Raw genomic sequence first — 13,705 nt, 5'->3', positions numbered from 1 at the left:
ACTAACCTATGGTAAATCAAGGTTGCTGCTGCTGCTGCTGCTGCGTCGCTTCAGTCGTGTCCGACTCTGTGTGACCCCGTAGACGGCAGCCCACCAGGCTCCCCTGTCCCTGGGATTATCCAGGCAAGAACACTGGAGTGGGTTGCCATTTCCTTCTCCAATGCATGAAAGTTTACCTTGGCCTTAGTTAATAGAAGACTCCCACTTGAAGATACAAATGTAAACATGGCCCTATTTAATAAACAGAGGGGTGACTGTGTAAGTTTAACTGGCAGTCCTGACCTCCACCCTGATTTTCAAAATGGTTGAACTGAGAGCTGGGAGAAGTAAAAAGTCTTGCTGAAGATCACATAATTAGCTAATATCAGTGCCAGGTTAAAAACTTAGGCCTGGGTTCCCCAAGCTAGTGTAATTCTTTCAACTCTAACAAGCGTGTTTGGTTAATCCTTGATCCTTGTTTGGAGCCACTAACCTAAGCTGTATACACATAGAATGTATTTTGAATCTATAGTCATGCTGAATTACTTATTTCATATTTGCAAGTGTTTGACAATCTTAGTTAATAACACTGAGGTAAATATTAAGTACTGAAGTTCCTGGATGTTTTGTTTTTCTCCATCAATTTTGTGTGATTTGACAGTTGCAAGCTTATTTTAAATACATGAAGAATTCACATTGACCTTTATAATGCATCAGTTGTTGGGAAGAAAAATGAAAAGCACAGAGGGGATGTTACAAAGGGGGCTAGTTAATGCTGACCTCACGGCAACTTTGGGATGCCTGCACAGATATTGATGGACAAAAGCAGCTTAAATATGATATAGCACACTCATTTGTACTTAATCAATAATTAAAGAAGCTACAGGAAATCTGCAAGAAAAGCCGAGCCTCAGACCTTTGACATAACGTATATTGTTGCTTTTATAGATTTTTAGAAGTAGCAATCTTCACCTGAAAAACTTCCAGGTTTATGCATGCAGAGATTTTGGAATTGATGTCTTGGAAAGTGATGCAAATACATCAATTACTGACAGCTTACTACTGGGTCATTTTGCCCACAAGGTAAGTGCCTTCATGTGATTCTTTTAAGTTGTTCATCAAAACAGAATCATATGTTCTGGGTCCTTTGATGATTCAGGATATGTAGTTTTAATAGAATTCTTTAGCAAATCTTGTGTTTAGTTGGTCAAAGTTAGAGGATTCTTTGATTTGTAGCAGTGGTGATATTTATCATAAAATTCAAGCACACATAAGATTTCGGTGTGTTGTGTTCATATAAATCACAAAAGCCCTGAGTGGCTCACAGAACTCTTATCTGGTTGCGATTTAGGGTTTTTATCCACACCAATTAAAAAGTCTAATAATTTTAGGTTCATTTACTCTAACCTCACAAAGTTTATGAAATAATGTGAGTCCATTTCGTCTTTATGGACTGTGGTTTGCCAAGTTTCAACATCAACATTTTGTTCATAGGGTTCTTACTCTATTTAGGGCCCCCTCCCATAAAAAAAATTGTGATATAAATTTGTGTTGTTTGCTGTAGTTTACTAGGGTTTCTTAAGTGATCCCCTAATATTTACCTCAGTGTGTGTATCTATGTGATAAACATCAAACTATGGATGACTTCCCCACCACTGCATGGCCAGCGGACAAGAATGTAGCTGAGCTGAGGACTTCTTGGGTAAGAAGTACTAGTTCTCAAGGGAAGTCCGTGGCTGCCATTGGTTTCCAACCTATAATGAGTCCCTTCATTCTTTTTCTTGAAGGAGTTACATGCGTTTTAGTGTCACAGTTCAGAATAATCATAGATGGAAGGGACCTAGAGTACTTCTGGGGACCAAGGGAAGAGTGTTCTCTTTAGCTCATTCCTGAATGCTTTGACCAACTGACGTTTAAGTGATAAGTTTTTACTTTGCTGCTTCCTTTGATGATTCATAACTACAGATACCAATATTGAGTTTAAAAAATCACTTTCTTATTAAGCTACATTTTCCTACGTTTAATTCTCCAGCTTCCTTCCTTCTTTCTCTTCCGAATCCTTGTTTTTAGGAGGGAAATACCTGCCAGTTTTTCCTTTTCTCTGAAAAGATTACCACCTTGAGAGATGATTCTTCTTTTCAAGTTCCTTAGTTTTCAAGAGAGATGAGACCCAGATTTAGATTCTGTGATGCGGGTTGACCTAAGGCCCATAAATTTCTCAGAAACAACCTTAGAGAAGATGCTAAAAACAAAACGCCCATCAAGCTGAAGAACCAAGTGTCCTGGCAAATTAATGTCACAACATCTTAATTGATGCTAAATAGACATCATAATTAGTGGAAGAGTGACATAAATTAAGATTCAGATTATGACAAAAGGGTGCTTATCATAACAAATATAATCTCACCCCTGGGGTATAATTCACCAGCGATGCAATACAGCTGAGAACTTCTCAGTCTCCTAACAAGTAAGTGCAGGACCAAAGTCCTTGGATGGAAAATGTTAAACAATTTTTTATAGGCATGATCTAGGTCTTAGTTAGGCATCTGAATCTTAAAGCCACGCAATTTATTGTGTATATGAACGACATTATCACATATACACAATGGAATATTAGTCAGCTATTAAAAATGAAACTGGGCCATTTGTAGAGACATGGATGGACCTAGAGGTTGTCATAGAGGATGAAATAAGTCAGAAAGAGAAAAATGTTATAAATTGAGGCATAAATGTGGACCCTAGAAGGGTGGTACAGATGAACCTATTTGCAGGGCAGGAAAAAAGATGCAGATGTAGAGAACGTGTGGGCACAGAGGTAAAGGGGGAGCGGGATGGGTTGGGAGATTGGGGTTGCCATATATACACTATCACGTGTAAAGTAGATCACTAGTATATGCAGGGAGCTCAGCTCAGTGTTCCGTGGTGACCTAGAAGGGTGGATTGGGGAGGGGGTGGAAAGGAGATCCAAGAGGGAGGAATATATGTATACATATAAGTGATTTAATTCATTGTACAGCAGAAACTAACACAATATTGTAAAGCAACTATATCCTAATAAAACATAAATAAAGTCATGTAATATTAGAGATAGATAATACCTAAGAGAAGATCTAGTTAGAACTCCTGAATTTACAGGTACAGAAATGGAGGCTTTGAGAAGCCATATGAGAACCCAAGATCATGCCCAGTATTGTGGAGCTTGGACACCTGGATATCACGCCTGGTCCAATACTCATTTAATTACATATGGGAAAATGGCCTTGGCACAAAGTATTTATTAGTGCTTACTCCAATATTCTCTGAAGTGTTTTCCATGGAAGGCTAGTTCCAAGAAAGGGTCTGAGAAAAGGAAGATTCTTAGGTTAATTACATATAGGATGTGCTAGGCACCGTGGTAAAAAGTCTGCCTGCCAATGTAGGAGACACAGGAGATGCAGGTTCGATCCCAGGATTGGGAAGATCCCCTGGAGTAGGAAATGGCAGCTCTCTCCAGTATTCTTGCCTGGAAAATTCCGTGGATAGAGGAGCCTGGCAGGCTACAGTCTGCAAGGTCCCAAAGAGTCAGAAAAGACTGAGTGACTGAGCATACACACACATACACGTGCTGTTTACCATCCCTCCCATCCTCTGAAATTCACATTGCATATTAACCCATTAAAGTCTTTGCAAAGTTCTAGGGTTAAAAACAAACAAACGAAAAATCTATAAATCTTTATTTAGCACACTATTGCTCAGATTTATTTGGGAACTGCTTTATTGCTGTATAAAATTGTATTAGTTCTTTTTTTTTTTAAAAACGGATGCCAACCTCTCTTGGGTTGTAGAAATCTGACTTTAGCCTCTTTCTTTCAAATCTGCCATTTCTTTAGGAATTAAAAATTTCAGACACTTTGGCTTAATCATTCTCAGACCTTCCACCTTCCTGTTTTGGTGACACACAATGATCAGTGAGTTATGTTTTAAAACAAACACTAGTTTCTGGAAGAATTGTTTATTAGAAAGGATTTTTTCCCATTAGACAATATTTGTTTATGTTGGTACTTTCATACCCAACATTACCTTGGTTTTGAGATGAGTAGAATAATTTTCAGTGAGAATGGCTTTATTATGCAAGAAAAAGAGGTGTGCAAACCATCATTATACATCCAAGCTTGGTTTATTCTGCTATACTAGCCTTGCTTTTAATTAGCACCCCCTTCCACAGTCTCCAAGATGTCCTGATTTGGATGTAAATTATGATCACCCCACTTTTGGAAGTGTCTGTACGATGGTTGCCTTTTTGCTGTTATTGTAATTCATTCAAGCAAATGATACTACTTAAAAAAAAATCTTATTCGGGAAAATGCTGCTGAGGTTGCTTCATTCTATTTCTCTCAGGGTTACTTTTCATTTTCACTGGTGGATCTGTCTTCCTCAATTTAGAACTTTCATCTTTTTGTTTCTCTAAATTCCATCCTAGGTCTCCTTCTTTTCTACATATACTTGCTCTCCCTGGGAGAAATCTCATTTTCTCTAGTGGTTTCAATTACCATCCACATGCTGATGTCTCCCATATATTTGCATTTATTTCTACCATTTTATCTTGTGCTTTCAGTTTGGAATTCATTATCTATGCTTTTTTCCCTACTTTTCAAACTTGATTTGTCTTGCATTGAATAATATCTTTTTTAATATACACTCATTTGAAAGTTATTCATTCTGTTAAAATCATATAGGTTCTTGGACTTAAATTTGTGACACGCCTGCTCATCTTCACAAAGTTTTAATTAACATTGGCACTGTTAAACTTCACCTGAGCCATGCAAGGACCTTAAACTTCTTTAACTTCTACACCCTCTCGTCTCATTCATTACTTTTCTCTAGTATTTGTTCTACTTTTTAAAACAGATGTTTCATGGAAATATGACATTTACGGGGAAAAGTGCACAAATCACAAGTGAAGCGCTCTATGAATTTTTGTAAAGCAAAATCACATGCATACCACCCAGATCTAGAAATAGAACATCATCAGTTCCTCTAAAACCCCTAATGTCTGCTCCCAGTTAACCCCAACCCCTAGCCCCCAGCCAAAGGAGAACCATTATTCAGACTTCTCAAGTATAGGTTAATTTCCAATCTGTTTTTGAACTTTATGTAAATGGAATCATACATCGTGCAACTCTAATGTGCCTGGCTTCTTTGGCATATTATTATGTCTGTGAGATTCATTCATGTTTTTATCTGTTTCAATAATTTATTCTTCCGATTGTTATGTCATTGTTGTTGTTCAGTCAATAAGTCATGTCCAACTGTTTGCAACCCCATGGTCTGCAGCACACCAGGCTTCCCTGTCCTTTACCATCTCCCAGAGTTTGCTCAAACTCATGTCCATTGAGTCAGTGATGCCACCCAACCATCTTGTTATCTGTCATCCCTTTCTCCTCCTGTCTTCAATCTTTCCCAGAATCAGGGTCTTTTCCAATAAGTCGTCTCATCACATCAGGTGGCCAAAATATTGGAGCTTCAGCTTCAACGTCAGTCCTTTCAGTGAATATTCAGGATTGATTTCATTTAGGATTGACTGGTTTGATCTCCTTGAAGTCCAAGGGACTCTCAAGAGTCTTCTCCAGCACCACAATTCGAAAGCATCAGTTCTTCCCTTTTATGGTCTGTATCATAGTTTTTAAAGCCATGTTGCTATTGCTGGACATTTGCCTGTTTCCAGTTTAGGGTTATTACAGAGAAAGATGTTATGAACAATCTTCTATATGCATATCTGTTGAGTATGTGCCAGATTTTAAAACTGCTGGCTCAGAGGCTGGCCCTTTAGCTTTAGTGGATGATGCCAAACCCCACACAATCCCAGGTGTTTAACTTGTACCACCGGTTTGCAAAAAGTGTTTCAGAGCTAGGTCTTGGAATTTCTCTTGACCAACATTCTGTAGAATTTCTTCATGTCTCTGTAGTGTTCTTGTTCCTATTTGCCCCATCTTCCTCTTTTCTGATTTAACTCTCATTGTTTTAGCCTATGGCAACTTTTTAAACTGATGGTCTGTGGAAGGTAAAGATTTTGACCTAAAAATGGAGACCCCGTTCTTGGAAGGTTGTTACTATAGACCACTAGGTTGGAGTTCACTTTGCCTTGATGCTTTGGAGTTGATGCTTCATCGTCTTCTATCTTCTAGTCCTGAAGTTAAAGGGTTTTTAGATGCTTCATGGAAACCATATATAGGATGGATAAACAGGGAACTGTATTCAATATCATGTGATAAACCATAATGGAAAGTAATTTTAAAAGGGATGTATATGTAACTGGAGGACTTCCCCAGTGGCTCAATGGTAAAGAATCTGCCTGCAGTGCAGGAGATTTGGTTTGACCCCTGGGTCAGGAAGATCCCCTGGAGAAAGAAATGGAAACCTACTCCAATATTTTTGCTGGGTAAATCCCATAGAGAGAGGAGCCTGGTGGGCTACAGTCCATGGGATCGCAAAACGGTCAGACATGACTTAGTGGCTAAACAACACAAATGTATATAGCTGAGTGACTTTGCAAAAACACACACAAAAAACCCAGTTTATAGATACTCTAATTCTAAGTCTTTTATATGTAACCTATTAGTTTTTCCTCTTTGGAGATTTTTGGGATCTCATCCTTGTCCCTGGTATTTGTAATTTCAGTATGATGTAACTTTGCTATGGCTTTTTCTTCTAACCACTCTGCTAGGCAGTAGGCAGGACTTTTCAGTCTGCAAAGTCATATCCTTTCCTTTTGGGAAATTTTCTTTACTTATTTCTTTGATAATTATGTCCTCTATATTTCCTGTTTTATTTAAACTCATTATTTTGATATTAGCTTTCCTGAATTACTTTTGTAATCTTCGTAATTTCTCTCTGATTTCCCGTTGCCTTTTTATCCTACTTTCTTAGATGTTTTTTTCTATTTAATGTATTAATTCTACTCTCCTATTATTTTTTTTCTGAAAAATTTCTTTTTAGGCTTCTTCTTTCATGAACATGATAGTCTTATTTCGCTGATGTTATTAAGTTTCCCTTCTGATTTCTATACTGGCATTGTCTCCACTGGGTTTTGTTTCTCCTGTTTGTTTCTTTTTCTCGCTGTCTTCCAGGTGGAGACTCTTGACAGTTTCTGGTGATCCTCAACATACATCTATTTTGGGCAGTGGAAGAGTGAAGCAGTAACAGCTTGATTAGATGGTGTTTGTTGAAGAGGTTTTACAGGAAATCCTGGAAGCAGTTTTTGTTGTTTTTTAGACTTTTTAATATTTATTTTTTTATATTGACATACAGTAAAATGGACTTTTTGATGTATAGTTCTGTAAATTTTTAACATATGAGTAGATTTATGTAATTACCACTAAGATATGGAACAGTTGCATCAGCCTGAAAAAGCCCTCCCTTTGGCTCCATCTCTGTAGCTACACCTTCTTTTCACATCCCTGTGGAGGTCACTAATCTATTCCCTGTCACTGCAGCTTTTTCTTTTCAACAGTCATACGAATGGGATAACATAGTATGTAACCTTTTGAGACTGGCTTCTTTCACTGGCAGATACCTTTGGTATTTATCTAACTTGCTGCAAGAAACAGTATTTTATTCCTTGTTATTGTGGGGGACAGTATTCCACTATATGGATGTACCACAGTTTATTCATTTGTTGAAGGACATTTGAACTATTTCCAGATTTGGTGATTGACTACAAATAAAATTGTCTCAACCATCTGTTTAAGGCTTTTGTATGAACCTAAGTTTTCATTGGAGAAGGCAATAGCACCCCACTCCAGTACTCTTGCCTGGAAAATCCCATGGATGGAAGAGCCTGGTAGGCTGCAGTCCATGGGGTCGCTAGAGTTGGACATGACCGAGCGACTTCACTTTCACTCTTCACTTTCATGCATTGGAGAAGGAAATGGCAACCCACTCTGGTATTCTTGCCTGGAGAATCCCAGGGATGGCGGAACCTGGTGGGCTGCTGTCTATGGGGTCGCACAGAGTCGGACACGACTGAAGCGACTTAGCAGCAGCAGCAGCAGCAGCAAGTTTTCATTTCTCTAAAGTAAATGCTTAGGAGTTGAATTCTTAGGTCAGTGATGTGTGCATGCATGCTAAGTCGCTTAAGTCCTGTCTGACTCTTTGAGACCCCATGGACTGTAGCCTGCCAGGCTCTCTTGTCCATGAAATTCTCCAGGCAAGAGTACTGGAATGGGTTGTCATGCCTTCCTCCAGGGGATCTTCCTGACCCAAGGATAAAGCTTGTGTCTCTTACGGCTCCCGCATTGTCAGGCACGATCTTTACCACTAGCACCACTTGGGAAGCTCCTAGGTCAATAATAAGATTATGTTAACTTTGTTAAAAAGTGCCAAACAATTTTCCACAGTGTTTATGCCATTTTGCATTCCCACCAGCAGTGTATGAAAATTTCAATTATTTTTTTTCTTTATCAGGGTTTGCTTTGTCACTAATTTTTATTTAACCCTCTAACAGGTGTGTAGGATATTGCATTGTGATCCTTTGTGATATGTATGTGCTTTGCAAATATTTTCTCTTAGTCTGTAGCTTGTCTTTTTACTCACTTAGTTGCTTTTATTCATGTATTAAAATTGTATTTCATTTGGCCGGTTCTCTTATTTTTCTTTCCTTATCCCCCTTCCAAATCACAGGGAAACCTGTGTATGTCAGCTGGGATCAAATCTCCCAGAAGGTGGGAACTGAGAGTTTCTAACACAACCTTTGTGAATTTTGATGTCACTCACTGTGTGGCCATCAGGACCTGTTCAGGCTGCTCCCAAGGACAGGGTAAGTTGTTTGAGTAGATAAGACAAATAATAAAACTAGTAAATGAGTCCAGTACGCACATAAGTGTGATAAATAGTGTCAAAGCCATTGGGAATCATTATTTCTTTTACTTAACGAGATTTAAGAGGAACTAAAGATCTTCTTGATGAGGGTGAAAGAGGAGAGTGAAAAAACTAGTTTAAAATTCAACATTCGAAAAACTAAAATTGTGGCATATGGTCCCATTACTTCATGGCAAAAGAAGGGGAAAAAAATGGAAGCAGTGACAGAGTTTATTTTCTTGGATTCCAAAATCACTGTGGATGGTGACTGCAGCCATGAAATTAAAAGACGCTTGCTCCTTGGCAGGAAAGCTATGACGAACCTAGACAGCATATTTAAAAGCAGAAACATCAACATCACTTTGCTGACAAAAGTGTGTATAGTCAAAGCTATGGTTTTTCCAATAGTCATGTGCAAGTATGAGAGTTGTACCATGAAGAAGGCTGAGCACCAAAGAATTGATGCTTTCAATTTCTGGTGCTGGAGAAGACTCTTGAGAGTCCTTTGGACAGCAGGGAGATCAAACTAGTCAATCCTAAAGGAAATCAACCCTAAATATTCACTGGAAGGACTAATGCTGAAGTTCCAATATTTTGGCCACCTGATGTGAAGAGCTGATTCATTGAAAAAGACCCTGATGCTGGGAAAGGCTGAAGGCAAGAGGAGAAGGGGGCGGCAGAGGACAAGATGGTTAAATAGCATCACTGAATCAATGGACATGAATTTGAGCAAACTCTGGGAGATAGTAAATGACAGGGAAGCCTGGTGTGCTGCAGTCCATGGGGTCTCAGAGTTGGACATGACTTAGTGACTGAACTGCTCAAATCTCCTAAAAGAAATTCTAGAGGAGGCCAGGTGCTCCCAATATGGTTCTTGCAGCTCCCCGGCCTTTCCCTACCTGGTGCCTGTCATACTCTATTATGATAGTTCCATGTCTCTGCTGGATTCTGAGCTTCACAAATGCAGGGACCACAGCTCTCTCTCATATTGAAGTATAGTTGATTTACAATATTGTATTAGTTTCTGTACAACATAGTTATTCAATATTTTTATGGATTACACTCCATTTAAAGTTCTTAAAAGTATTGACTATTTTCCCTGTGCTGTACAATATATCCTTGTAGCTAATTTACTTTGTACATAGTAGTTTGTACACCTTAAGCCTCTCCCTTACTGTGCCCTACCCATGTCCCTCTCCCCACTGGTAGCCACTAGTTTATTCTCTATATCTGATCACACCTCTTTTGCTCAGAGTTTTATCCTTAGTAACCAGTAGTCTGGTGCCCAGTAGGTTCACTGATTAAATCAATGAATGGAGTTGGATGGATATACATATGGATATGAACTAATACACACACAAGCTTTCCTGAAAGAGCTAGAGTTCAGGAACCTTATGGTTTCAACAGCCCAAGGCTTTTTGTACACACAGAGAGACCATAAGAATTTTTGTTCACTTGTTAACCACATCTCAGAGGTGGTGAGAAATACCTTGGAGAACTCATGGGCTAAGGCGAAAGAACTAGAGAGCAATCTAGTTGATTTGATCGTTGTAAACAGACAAACCAAGTGGTTCAAGTAAATATGCTCTTGTGGTTTGAATTGCCAATTTAGATAATTGTTTGCTTTTTTAATTAAATGAATAATCAGTAAGTCTCCACTTTGCTTTTTATCCCCCCTCTATAGACAGAGCCAAAAATTGTTTTTATTTGGGTGGCATCTGAGTTTAAGATTGTAGAAATAATAATAGGAATGAAAAATGCCTTAAGACAATCACTTCAAATATTAATTCCTCAGTTAGAAGCTTCACTGTCTCATATCATTCATAAGACACTGAAAAGGAGCAAGATACTCCTTATGAGCTCTGATTTCTTCTCCCTGGATGTCCTTGGCTAAGCCATCTCTTTCATTTGTTTAAAAACTATTTAGTCCAGATTCTGTTTAAGGACCTGAGTGGTACAGAGATGAAAAGCACATAGTTCTTGTCTTCCAGGAGCTTTCCATCTAGGCACAAGAATAAATGTCTGAGCCAATGAATGTAATAGTATGATGAATCCAATACTTGAGGATTGAGCAAGGTCAATGAGGCGAACAGCAAGGAAGGGGGTCAGGTAGACTTTATCATAGATTGCCTTGAGCAGGATTTAGAAGGGTGAAGAGAAGTTTGCAAGAGGAAGAGGCAGAGAAAAGTTTTTACATGTTAGGAATAGCCTATGCAAAAAAAATTCAAAGAGCAAGTTATGATTAAGAAGTTGCAAAGAAATACAATATAGCTGACTTATAGAACTGCATGTGGTGTTAGATAAGCAACAAGTTGCTTTCCTGGTGGCTCAGATGGTAAAGAATCTGCCTACAAGGGAGGAGACCTGGGTTTGATCCCGGGGTTGGGAAGATCCCCTGGAGAAGGGAATGGCTACCTAATCCTGTATTCCTTCCTTGAGATGACAGAGGACAGAGGAGCCTGGCGGACTACAGTCCATGGGGTCAAAAAGAGTTGGACACGACTGAGTGACTAGCACAGACACACACAGAAGTTTCTGAGGTGGAATTGTAGCATCTTGAATGAATGACAGTTGAGTGCACAGACTCTACTGGGATGCGAATGAAAGCTTTAGGGCCTCTCTTTGTTTATATCTTATTTTACATTTTTCCTTTTTTATGTATTTTATAAGATTCATAATACAGCAATATGGTAGCATATATCTAAGAGATGTGTCCTGAGTTTTTAAATTTTAATGACAGGGTGGGGTGAGTATTAGAAGACCACTGCCATTGTTTCTTCCTGGGCAACTGACTAATAGCAGAACCAGTGAATCATATGAAGGGGGTGCGGGGGAAACCCTGCTAAGACATGTAGCCCGAGAGCTGATACCTATCAAATGTGCTACTATTTGTCCATGTGATTGATTGAATATGGCTTTTGAGGGCAAATGTTTAAAGTATAAATCTCATAAGAAGTGGGGTTAGATTTGCCTTAGAAGAACTAGAGCAGAGAGATGGAAAGACCAGCCCTCAGGACCTTTAGCATTTGGTAATTAGTAATGTTCGGTGTCACTCCCAGTAGACCGCCATTTCTCACCCTTGGCATTTGGGACTGGATAATTGTTTGTTGTGGGGGCTCCCCTGTGCCTTGTAGAACGCTGGGTAGCATCCTTGCCTCTTCCCACCAGATGCCCTGCTGTCCACTCAGTTGTGACAGCCAAAAATGCTTGCAGATGGTACCAAATGTCCCCTGCAGGGCAAACCACCCCTGGTTGGGAATCACTGCCTGAGAATACAGGCTGCATGAGGACAATGCCCCTACTACTCTCATTTCACTCTGTCTGCAGCACATAGCACAGAGCCTGACACATAGTCAACTCAGGATATATATTTTTTCTTGGACAAATAAGTCAGCAAATTGTTAAACTGTATAAATATGCAATTTTAAAATACTGAGAATAACTCAGTGACTTCAGTTGCCATTTGTGATCACCTTCTTTTGTGCCCCTGTGTCACAGTCTTTCTCCCAACTTACAGGTGGGTTTACTGTGAAGACCAACCAGCTGAAGTTTATGAACTCTCCGAACTTGGTAGCATTTCCATCTCCTCATGCAGCCATTTTGGAAGACTTGGATGGGTCTCTGTCTGGAAAAAATAGAAGTCACATTCTTGCTTCTATGGAAACACTTCCAGCTTCTTGTGTGGTCAAAGCTAGCTTCAGCCAGCTTGTCCATGGCAGTGTCTGTGAGGAAAATGTTCTCTTTCATCGAATGTCTATTGGTTTGTAAGTTGAATTAACTCTACATTTTGGCTTGTCAATGGACACGTATATATCATTCAGGTTGTTGATATTTGTAGAAGAGAAATTGTTTTGCAGATTCTGTTTGGTGTATTTAGTTCTACAGAAGTGATATGGGATAATTTTGACAGCTGTCATATTATAAGTTTATGGTAGTTTTAGGCTGATTTAAATGACAGCTAATTTTCAATAACAGTGGACCACATCTCATAGCCCTTGACCACTTATTGGCATTTTGAGTTAATAATTTCCTCTCAAAAAGACTTGCAACCAACAAAAAATTGAAATGTATTTAAATTAAGAGGAGTATTAATAAATTCCAATATTGTCCATTCTCATTTATATGCATCTCCTCTCCCTGAGCTCTTTTTAAGTGTTTGCTATCCTCCAGGGAAGCATTGCTGATGCTCCCTATTACTTGTGAAGTTGCTTCACACCAGTTCATTTTCCTTGTTAATTTTGTGAGCTATTGGATTTGTACAATACATATCCTATTTAATATTGGAGCAAGAACTCCTTGTTTATGCTACTTGGCCTACTATTAAGTCAGGAGCTTGGCTGTTTATAATGCATAATAGGATTGCTTCTGCCCCCTTTAATTTCCAGGTAATGATTGCTGAGTGACTAGGGTTCTACCATTTACCTATTTCAAATGCATTGTATATAATTAGCCACACTCCTTTCTCTCCTTTGTTTTAAGTGTCCTAACTTCATGAATATTAAGTCAGGTGCTTCAGCCAGATCATGCTGGCATCTTATTTAAACAGGTAAACTCCACAGAGAGGGAGTCAGTATGGTCAGGTTTGTACTAAGTCTGCATTCTGAATGCATATGCCATCCGTATCTTGACATTCTGCTTTAGACACCTTAGTGATACCCTGCTAGCATGGAATTGTCTGAAAACATTCCACTTTTGCTTTTCAAGCTGTTTATTATTCTATCTAACGTTAATGGACCCAATTCCAGTGAGTAATAACAGTATGGAGCAATATGTTTTCATTTCTAATCATTTTGATTATGCAGAGCATGCCTTTCATTCTTAGGGATGCATCCTGATTTTTATTATTTTTGTGATTTTAAAAAAGATGTTTTTAATGGCATTTTGAGGTTTA

General features: G+C 38.9%; 1 protein-coding gene across 4 annotated transcripts in view; it reads left to right on the top strand.

Moving 5' to 3' along the window:
- PKHD1 (PKHD1 ciliary IPT domain containing fibrocystin/polyductin) overlaps positions 1-13,705 on the top strand; it is a 443,703-nt gene that overhangs the window by 201,391 nt on the left and 228,607 nt on the right. For all 4 annotated transcript variants that reach the window (XM_061398409.1, XM_061398410.1, XM_061398408.1 and 1 more), the window contains 3 exons: positions 928-1,062; positions 8,638-8,773; positions 12,332-12,578. In XM_061398409.1, the coding sequence (XP_061254393.1) occupies positions 928-1,062; positions 8,638-8,773; positions 12,332-12,578 (518 nt within the window). The remainder of the gene's footprint in view (positions 1-927; positions 1,063-8,637; positions 8,774-12,331; positions 12,579-13,705) is intronic.

This window comes from Bos javanicus, chromosome 23 (assembly GCF_032452875.1).
Source record: "Bos javanicus breed banteng chromosome 23, ARS-OSU_banteng_1.0, whole genome shotgun sequence".
Classification (NCBI taxonomy): domain Eukaryota; kingdom Metazoa; phylum Chordata; class Mammalia; order Artiodactyla; family Bovidae; genus Bos; species Bos javanicus.
The sequence above is the reverse complement of the archived record's forward strand: the minus strand, read 5'-3'. Positions and strand labels throughout refer to the sequence as shown.